The following is an 11,331-nucleotide window of genomic DNA, read 5'->3' as shown; positions in this document are numbered from 1 at the left end:
AATAATAATAATAATAATAATAATAATAATAATAATAATAATAATAATAATAATAATAATAATAATAATAATAATAATAATAATAATAATAATAATAATAATAATAATAATAATAATAATAATAATAATAAATAATAATATTGACAGCAATTGATAAACGATAATATTTGTAACAACTTATTAATTCGAACTTATTAATCGAGTTTTCTTTCTATTTGCTATTACTACACCTTTAAAATGCACTTTTCTCCTTTTTAATTCATATATTGTTTTTATTTATCAAAATTTAATCCATTTGAATATACGTATATATATATGTTTTTAAGCACCAATAATACCATAATCCTCTATAGCTGTTGTAAAATAATTTTATTTAGTAGGCCTTTTTTAAATTGTACTCAAATTATTGATTTTAATATGCTATAAGTACAGAGTATTGAATTTTGTCCCAATACCATTTCATATATAAAAGCAATTCTCATTTATATTTATAACCATATAACACCCTCGTTTTTCATCGGTTTGTGGCAATCATTTGTTAAATAGCTATACAAAAGTTCATTAATTAACTTTGGTGTTATTGTTATCATTCATTCATACCGTATCCATCTATTCAGTAAATTCAATTTCATTTTCCTGTACATAAACAATCATTCATACCTCATTCGTTTTTCTGCTTTCATTTTTTTTAAGCAATAAAATATTTTTAGCATTTAATATAATTTTTTAATGGATAAAATATCCTTGAAATTTTAATTTCTTGCCCAAAAAAATAAAAAAAATCTTTGGGAATAATATCTAATCTATGAACTGCACCATACAATGGATAATTCCTAGATGTAATTAAACAAACTAAACAATTAGCTATCCTGAACTAGTTCATTTTAAATTAGCCTAAAATGATGATAAATCCATGTTGAACTGATAGTTGATTAGTTTGATCGATTTACTTTTTTTGAATCATGTAGTTCAATTTAATCAAAGTTAAAAAGAAATTAAAAAGCTAATGATTAATAACTGCATCATATTTAACATCTATCCCGATTAAAATGAATAAATGCCGGTTAAAACTTAAATTGATACGAAAGCAACTTATTCAAATCTCTCGAGTTTCAATTTCGAATAAATTTCGAACTATCTAAGGCAATTAAATTTTCTCAAACTTTTCTGATGTTTGAAAATGCTTTTCAGTTTTTCAGTCCTCTCTTACAATTTACCTCAAAATCGTTCATGCAAAACTTCTCGCTAAGAAATAACTAAACCTGCTTTTTACCAAATAAAGCAAGAAATAAATTCAAGAAAGGTTGGAAAATGCGAAATTTTCCTTTTGACATAATTTAATTTGGAATAAGTTGACCATAACTTTAAGTATATCAGTTAGTTCGTCAATCATTTACATTTACTTACTGATTTTATTTGAAGTTTTTATCACTTTATCCATAAAATACACTCATAATTCCTCACTTTTTTTCCCTCTCTCCCTCTCTCTCTCGCTCTCTCTTTCTCTCTCTCTTTATTGTTAGAAAAAAGAGCCAATTCATATTATTATAATTTAAAACAAAAAACTGCGAGAAAAAAAAAACGATAAAATGCAGTAAAGAAATGAGATTTCGTTTTCTTTTTTTCCATCTACATATTGTTGGTGCATTATCAGAATAAAAATGTTTTAAAATATTGGAAGAATTTCTCTAGAGACATTAGCGCCCCAATGCTATCCGTGTAAGAGCGAAGAGCGGAGGAAATAAAATGCTTCCTTATTTTTTCCTTTTCACTTTTTTTTTCGAAAATTCTTCGGAATTTTAACTTTCACCATTCATGAGTATGTTTATAAGTCTTTTTGATTTGTAAGAAGAATATTAAATTTCAATTTTTAAATGAGAAGAAAGGAATTGTTTAACGTAACTTTATTTATACATAGCTATTGATTAAGTTGTTATCATTTAATAGTGTAAGACTGGACTAACCTTATTGATAATTGCTAATTGTAGCAAATTGATAAATTAATTGATTTAATAATGCAAAATTGATTAATTTAATTAAACTTAAATTGAGTTGTCTTTATGTGTATAATGTTAGGGATGATGTTTTTTCGTCGTTTTATTTAATGATCTATTTGAGCTTTTAAATGATATAAGTAAAATTTCATATGACTGCATCTTTGATTGTTATTATTTTTTTTTTTTCTACTTTTATGATAGTATTCAAATTTGTAGGAATTAAATCCCAATGGTGAGAAAGAATTAAATCCCAATGGTAAAGGAATTAAATCCGAAAGTAAATAGAAATGAAAGTGGTGTAGCGATAATATTACGAACAAACTTAAACTTCACAAAATCTTCAATTTAGTCATTCATCGTTTATCGTATTGGAAACTTACATTTACTGTAAGGGTAACAATAATGTTTTGTGTAATATTTTAAAATTTCCATTAATTATTGATAAGATAAGGAAATTAAGAAATTTTTAAAGGCATTATTTACATCAATTTGTAAACAAAATAAAAATAATTTAATTGCAATTGAATAAAATTACGACAATTGTTGCATTATTGTTGCTACCTGTCCAATCATTAAAATTTAAAATTCTATTTAACATATTATTCACTGAGTGCTGAAAAAAAATTGCGTTAACAAAATTTTCCGTCACCAAACATTTAACTAATTTATTCCTCATCTCTCATGTTGATGCTAATTTTGAATCTTATTTTATAAACAATCAAAATTTTGTCCATAAAAATTAGAACTAAGTTGTTTACAAAGTTTATTTTTTTAACAAACTTGGAAAGAAGAAAATGTCGCACCATTTATAGAGGATGGTTGTGAAAGATGTAAGAAAGGCAAAGCCACGCCATTCAAATTAGCTCAGTTTTTTCTTTTTTTTTTTAATTTTAAATTGCCTATTTCATACCCTTTACTAAGCAAGTATTCGTCAAAAAATTGCCTTCAAAGGATTTGTGTTAATCCCAGGGATTAGAACGATTCGTTGGCTGTATTTATGGTACCAATAAATCTTTTCTGAGGGTCAGGGCCATAATATTCTACAAGATTTATCATCTATCATAGCTTTTTTCTACTTCAGAGCATTGCAATAGTCTAACTCTCATCCTAATAAAAATGGCCAATTCCTTTTAATATTTTCCAATTCCACTTAATATAATTCAATATAATATTATTCATTAGCTATGCTAATTTTTCCCACTTATTCTCTTGTGGCTCATTAAAATACATTTGATCCCATGGTGTAAGTAAAAAAAAAATAAATAAATAAACAAATAGACTAAATAAATAAATAAATTAATAAATAAGTAAATGGACGAATAAGCAAATAAACAAACAAATAAGCAGACAAACAAATGGATAAATAAACAAATAAATAAATACAAGCAGATTTTTATGCTTTGATCAAATGTTGTTCAATAATAACAATAATAAACACATTTTCATTTAATTCCCTTTACTTTACAGTTCACTAAATTAATCGCTTACCAAAGTCAATCATAAAAATAAAAATGAAAATAAAAATTCTAAGGCAAAAAATTTTGAAAAATTTGAAATTGTATGTTTGAAAAGATATTAGAAATGTGTTAATAATGCAAATTATTATAGCACTTTTAATCTTTTTTAAATCTTCATCAATACCTTATTAAACTTCTTTTTCTTTTTTTTCTGTACCGACAAAAATATATTCTTTACGTAAAATATTCATTACATTTGAATAATATTTCAAGTTTAAGTCGAAGCCAAAAAATTTCAATAATTTTTTAAAGAAAGCGCATTTGTAATGCTATGGAGACAGCAATAATTTCGTTTATAAAATTATTTAATTTTTCGAGAGGAATTCATCCACAAAGGAATTCATTTAAAAAACACTCATAGCATTTCTTTCATGGATTCTTGCGTTTCCATCACTTTCTTTCCTATAGATAGAAAATAAAGTTCTCTTTATTTGTTGGATAATATACACCCGAAATTGCCAATAATCTTCATTTACTTGATTTTTGCTTAATTTATGCATATATTTTACCATTTGTCATTTCAACATTTTTAACTAAAGTAACAATTAAAAAAATTAATTAGGATTGTGCTAATTAATTAATTAATTCAATTATTTATTTAGCATCTTTCTTACAATACAAAACGTTGCATTATTCATTAAGCACTTTCACTTTTTTGTTTGCATATCTTAAGTAATACATTTTTTAAGTCGCATTAATGGATAGGTTTAAACCTATAAAATCATTTAGAAATAGTTTAACTGCAAGATTGCAAAGTTTTCCATTTCCTGTTCTATTCTTCCAATTCAATATATTTTTCAAAACTTTATTCATTGAAATCTACTTGGATTATTCACTCAATAAGAAAATTCATTTTCCGGTAATTTCCCGGTATTGCTCGTTTTATTGCTGTAACTTCATTGGTGTTAACCCAGCATATAAATATTTATTTACCACAATATTAATATCATTAAATTCAATGGCACATTATTTCTTTATGGGATAGTGAATGCATGCACGGAAAAGGAGCCTAGGCGTGAAAAAGACTTTATTGCTGATAGGCCGAATAATTGAATCAGTGAAAGGAGTTGAATAACCATTGAAAGGGATGTTTATGCCATTTGTCGACGAAATAATGATGTGAATTTTCTGCTACAATTTAAAACGAATAAACTTAACGAAATTTCAACTTCATCGAAATATCACTTTGATCATGCCATTAACTCCACTCAATGTTTGCTAATCATTGCAGATCCATTAAATAAATGGAAAGTTTACATTACTTGGCCAAGATATTTATTTGTTGTTCTATTCAAAAAAGTGATAAAATTTGAAATCCAAAAAAAATGTTTACCTTCAACTAATTAGCTGGAGTAAAATGTTCACCTTTAATTTTCGAAATGTATTTTTAAAGTGCAAAAATTATCTATTTGAAAGAAACAAAGAAAAAAGGGACTATCATTTATTATTTTGCATTTTCAGTGGATATCTTACTCATTCTCTCCTAAAATTCAAAAAATTAAAATTCAATTAAAATTGGAAACCTCATAGTATAATTAAACATTTAAGTCTAATGTTTTAGATTTGGAAAAGATGAAGAATTTTCCGGCAATATAAACTTCCGGAATGTTGGAAGATTTTTTTAATATTATAATGTACTCTTGGTGCTATATTTTGCATATGTATAGAATTTAGTGGACATTATATCCGAATTTTAGTGGACATTAAATCGGAAATGATTCTTTTTTTCTTTCTTTTCGGTCCAATTTCCTTATCAATTTGGTTCGGGTAATTTCGGTTGTAACCAATATAAAATCAATTATTATTTTACTAATCTGATTATTGTTTTGATAAAAATTCGAATAATTATCTTTCCCATTCCATTTTTTGCGGATTAAACTGAAGAAATTTGGAAATGACAACAGAATCAAACATGAAGTTTTCTTTTTCTTTTCCATATAAAAGTTGAGGAAAAATAAATGTATGTGATAAATTCATTACTTTTCAAATTCAAAAAGTTCTTTTTTCTTCATGTATTAGGAAATGAATAATCGAAATAAATTATTTCGTTTTATAGTCTCTATCACCAATGTTGACATGTAAATAATTTGCATCGTCAAAAGCTTTTTGTGCTGACTCATGTCACACACTAATGATTGACTCCTTAATACTATCACATTTTTTCAATTTTCGAAAAAGTTTTAAACTATCAGACCCTGTATCACGTATCACGTTTATACATCACACTGTATCAGTCATCATTTATCACTTATTTTTCCATATCTTTCATTATGCAAAATATTTTCCTTATCATTACATTTTATACAATGAAGGAATATTTGAAGCAAAATTTCGTTTGAATTAAAATTTGATTTTTCCAATATTTTCTCAACTACTTCTTCATATGATGCTTATTAATAATCTACTGATACAGTATTGACAGTATTTATCAAGATGCTCTATGATATGAAATGTGTGATATTTCAGGGATATTGTTTTAAAGTAATTTAACCTGTTCCCAGCTACTTTTCCATAATCTATTGGATCATATCAAATAATTCATTCTCCCAAGTAAGTTAGAAAATTTGTAAAATAATAAAATAATATTTGCTGACAAATATTAATGATCAGCCATATTTTGTTGGAAATATTTTTTTAACAAAAATTTATTTAATAATGATTTCACTAATTTGTTTAAATTATGAGTGTTACAATTGAAACTTTCAAACAGTTTTAAAAATAAATAAATACTAAGTGATGCGCAAATTTAAGAAGAAAGAAAATTGACGATCATATATTATTTATGGGGAGCGAAGCATCAAAAATTCGACATTCGAAATCGACAGGAAGTAAGAAATCAACAACAAATCGAAGTGGACAACATATTATACCTCCAATAGTTAAAACTGCTGATTCGATCAACAGCACTGATAATCTGCTTAATGTTGGTAAGTATTACTGTATCATAGAAAATTTCTAATGTGTAATTGAAGTGTTAACATTCGCTTCAATTATATGCTGCTTGAGATTTCATCTCAGAGTAAAGACAATTAAAAAAACCCAAAATGTTAATATTCAGCTCATAACAAGTAGTCAGTTGAATTTAAATTCATTTTTCACAGTCGGCTTATATTCGATGCAACATTATAATGGGATAGTTTGAAAGATTATAAAAGGTTAACCATTCATCCTTTCCTGTTTCCCTTATTGTAAACCGGGAGTGAAAAATTAAGAAGCCAATTTAAAATTTTCATAAACCTGGAAAGAGGATTTTTTTTTCCCATTTATTACTACCAAAAATTAGATACTACTAAAAAGAAAAAAAATGTGAGCCAATCGTTTTCGTTTTTATAGGTTGTTTACTTCATGTCAAAGTAAGTTGCAAAATAGGATAGTCAATCTAATTCTGCTTCATTGTTAGAGATATTTCAGTTAAAAATTGTATACTTGTTTGTCAGATAGATGTCAAATAGATAAATAAGGTCAAAGGATTCATTATGATATTAGCAAAACAAATTATATTTAAACCTAAATAATACAAAAAAAAGGCTCCAATAAAGTTCAATAAAAATGAACTTTGCAAATCTGAAAACACTCAAAACCTTTGTTAATAGAATTCCCAAGCATAAATGAAGGATTAAGTAATAAATTATGATATAAATGTATTATATAACTAAATGTTACGACTTATAGATTATGGCATCCGAGCGGGAAATTCATCGAGATCTTCATTAGAACTGAATATCAATCGTGGTCGTTCTGGAAGCATATGCAGTTCACGAAGTATGTCGAGGCAAAAGCATCCAATTTCTATCCGTAACCGAAACCTTATTCAGGTATCGCTCTTAATGACAATTTGCAGGATTTCTAAGGATCGAATGATATATTTAATTGCTTATCAAAGAAGTTGCCGATTGTTACTTGTGAAGAAGAAAGCGATTATACGGTCGATCTTCAAAAAGATCATACACGTAGTAAAGCAGTTTCTCCATTTGTGGAAACTGGAAGCAAGTAAATCAAGAGAAGATAGGCCGGCAATGACATGGAAGGTATGAAATCATTTCCGGATAACAGTGGAAGCATTACGACAGATGGTCCAATTGGTGAATCATTTGTTACAAATCAAAAAAAAAAGAAAATCTTGTTGCATAAATAATTTCTAACGATAATTACATCGAAAACCTGGAATACTTTAGAAAAGTTCTATAATTTTGAAAAAAATTCCACATTCGAAAAGAGTAAAACAGTTTTTCCATTTCGAATTTTTCGCTTTCTCTATGATCAGAAATTATGAGATAGAAATTTTGCTTTAAATTAAATCATGAATATTCATCAAAGTTAATAGTAAGAGAATAAAAAGGGAAAAAAACGCGAATCAATTAATTAAATACTCTGTTTACTTATTTACCTAATGAAGCCATAAAAAACTGACGTAAGTCCTCAGCTTATTCAATTCATAAATTTGCTGTGAATAGCTATATGATGTGATGCCTAATTTTTGTTGAATGCATCACTGTGAACAATTATACGAAAAAAATGAGAGTGAAGAAAAAGAAAATGGATTTAAATAAAGTTGTCAAAAAGAAGGATAGATAATATGCACAAATAAATGGGACATTTTATAGGAAAGCATTTAATTAATCTGGTAAATAAGTAAACAAAAAGTGCAGGTAATGCGGTAAGTCACCAGGTAATTAAAAAAATAAACAGGTTTCAGCTAACTAACTGAATTTCTAAGGATAAAACTTAAAAAGGAATTTGAAGTAAACATGCACAGCTAATAAAAAAAATATGAATATGGGTTCCAATGATTAAAGGTCAACTTCAACAAACCAATCTAAAAAAATAATTTTTCTTTTTCCAATAATAGAAATTAACTTAATGAATGCTTTGAATTAAGCAAGTAATGCAAACGGCAAGATATTTATTTATGCATGTAATTAATCCATTAAAAAGGAATTAATTTTGATAATAAAAGTGAACAAAATGAAGAAATGAAGAATTTTAACGGAAGAAAATTTAATTTAATTTGATTAGGAAAAAAACTTTTTCAAAGCAAAGCAAATTTTATTTTGTTTAATTATTGGAATGATTCGATTAAATTGCTTTAGTTCGTTATATTTAAGCCATAAATGACGGTTTCAGAGTTGTTTCCAAAATCCACACGAAATTATTGGCCATAAAATTTTACAACGAGTGTATGAAAAGCGGAATGGCTTTGCAAAGTTCTATGATAAATTGAGCAGCGATGAGAAGGATGACATTGAGGAGGGAATTAAAGTGCTTCTAAAGAAAACTGTCGCAAATATTAATTTTATAGATGAGGTGAGTAATAGCACACTATTTACAAGTAATTTTACACAAAATGTTTGAATTTTTATAATTTATACAAATTTAAGCAATTTAATTTCTCGGAAATTCTTTCAATCGAAGAATTTAAAATATAATTGCTTCACTGAATTTCGAAATTTACCGTTGATATAATTTAAAAATTGACCAGATCTTGTAAACTACATCATTATTTTCACTGGAAATTCAAACTAATTGGAAATGCAATTTTTATTGGCTTTTCATTTTTAATGCATCAAATATTCAAATTTTATTTGATTCACTCAAAAATTTAACTGTGACCAAGGAATATATTCATACATTTAACAAGAAATATATTCCAATTCCACTTACATTTCTAAAAGCAGGGAAGAATTTTTGAAATTTCCATAGATAGGATTAATTAAGCTTTCAGGTTCAACGATTAGCAGAAGAATTCGGTGGGAAACACGTCAAGTTTCGAGTTCTCGGTTTTAAGCCTGAATTTTTCGGAGTTTATGCTGATGCTACCATTACTGAATGTATATTCCTGGACAATGCTATGCATCCCGCGCATCAAACTCTTACCGCATTTTCTTCATTCATTACTATGGTTTAGATTCTAAAATCCATTTTTAAAATACAGCCATGTAGATGATATTTCAAAAGAAAAATGCTAAAATTTTGTTTGTCTTTTTTGTAACTTTTCTAACTACGAAATAATTCAAAAATTTTCAAATTACAGGTATATTCATCAGTGAGAGATGGCTTTTATGGAGAAATGCGACGTATGAGACGTACATCAAACAGTTTTAGTACGGATTCTAATTCATCTCATATGCGGAAAACTGTATCAGGCGAATTAAATGTTGATTTACCGCAGAGGTTAAATATTCTTTTTAATTTTAGAAAAATAATCATCTATCAAACGCAATCCTAAAAAGACAGAGTTTTGCGGAAGACAAATACACAACAGTGATATGAACTATTACAGAAATTACGAAACTATTTTACATGATAGGAGTATTATATGCATTCCTGGAACTAAGTGTCGTAAATATCTACACCTAAATTCATTTTCAGGTCAGTAAGTCCGGGTAACGAGTCCGGCGGGTCAGATTTTAGTGCATTGATAGTGATTCCAGCAGATGATAACAACTTAGTGAAATCGCCTTCAAATGATCCCTAAAAATACCAAATTGTTACCTAAATAGTGTGCATCATCGCAAATACTTTTTTTAAAATGCCTTATTTCTTATTGCAAAGTGATTTTACTGCTAATCAAAAATTGAAACAATGCATTAACTGCGCAATTTCTATTCAAAGACTGTACAACAGCAAAAACCTATTTTTATGATCCGGGAGTTTTTTGCAATTCCAGACTTGAAATTATGCAGGACGTTTCTAAAATCCCTGATTTACGGATGAACAATTACACTTTTACCTGATAAGACACATAGTATTGCTTTGGCTAAAAGGGAACCTCAAATAACCCATGCGGTCACGTGTTGACATCTATAGTTCTTAAATTTAAAAGTAGAATCGAGGTAACACCGCTTTTAAATATAGTGAATAAGACAGAAAAGGCAATTCGTGAGATAATTATTACGCGTTATATATAGAAATAGCTTTTCATTTTTAAAACTTCCATGTAATGCTATTGTCACTCAACATCGCATATTACGTTGATATTCACTGCAATATTATGCGTGTACGACAATATTCATCTAAAAAAGGGTGAAAAATAACTCACATCGCCATAAATATATAAACCGAATTTTCCTGTCGTGAAAAAAATATTACAAAAGTAATGAAATATTTATCAACTGAAAGTGCAAACGATCAAGGCAAAGAGCGAAGACATTATTACATATTTTTCTTCAAGATTACGCAACCTCGAAATGCTTCTAAAAGTTTGCCATATCCGAACAGAATAACGAAAAGTTCGAAACAATTTTTATTGTTCATGAATCCATTTACAGAGTGTTTTATCATGTAACATTGAGTTAAAGCCATTAAAAGTTTATTGTATCCAAAAAGAACAAGAAAAAAACAGCAAAACAATTACTTTTTTCGTTCATAAATCCATTTATATACTGGTGCTTTCATCAGTTCCCCTTTCGTTATCTAAAAATGCAAATACAGAAGCCACATAAAGATAACTACTGACTAGTAAAATGAAGTTAAATAAAAAAAAAAGAAGCTTATGAGCAGCTGAGATAGAACTAATTTAGAGAGAAGAAATATGGATAAAACGGAACAACAAAAGAAAATTCTGCACATCGAGATATATGCAATGTAACCTTCTTGGGCCGCAGTTCTTTTCCCTTACTCTCTGCTATATTTCTTCTAACTTCCAATTTTTCAACAACGACTTTCAATTCTTTGGCACGCTGCATCCTCTTCAATAGTTCACTATACATCTTCCGCCGCTCGTGATCTGCTTGCTAAAAAAATTGATCCATGGTTCTGGGGATGGATTAAATATTTATATGAGTTATATATTTATATGAGATTAAATATTTATATGA

At 27.4% G+C, this 11,331-nt stretch overlaps 2 protein-coding genes across 2 annotated transcripts in view; one reads left to right on the top strand and one right to left on the bottom strand.

The window, feature by feature from the left end:
• Positions 1–6,296: 6,296 nt before the first annotated feature.
• LOAG_08980 (hypothetical protein) lies at positions 6,297–10,135 on the top strand (the record flags this gene model as incomplete). The annotated part of the gene is made up of 6 exons (XM_020447838.1): positions 6,297–6,441; positions 7,187–7,329; positions 8,639–8,818; positions 9,237–9,413; positions 9,546–9,685; positions 9,884–10,135. The coding sequence occupies 6 exons, from the start codon at positions 6,297–6,299 to the stop codon at positions 9,987–9,989; spliced, it is 891 nt and encodes a 296-aa protein (XP_020301971.1). The 3' UTR covers positions 9,990–10,135.
• Positions 10,136–10,715: 580 nt separating this feature from the next.
• LOAG_16684 (hypothetical protein) overlaps positions 10,716–11,331 on the bottom strand; it is a 3,028-nt gene continuing 2,412 nt past the window's right edge. The window contains exon 7 of the mRNA XM_020449335.1: positions 10,716–10,927. Within this exon, the coding sequence (XP_020307144.1) occupies positions 10,865–10,927 (63 nt within the window). The 3' untranslated portion in view covers positions 10,716–10,864. The remainder of the gene's footprint in view (positions 10,928–11,331) is intronic.

Source organism: Loa loa, assembly GCF_000183805.2.
Source record: "Loa loa unplaced genomic scaffold supercont3.13, whole genome shotgun sequence".
Taxonomy (NCBI): Eukaryota; Metazoa; Nematoda; class Chromadorea; order Rhabditida; family Onchocercidae; genus Loa; species Loa loa.
This window is presented reverse-complemented; position numbering and strand designations above follow the sequence as displayed.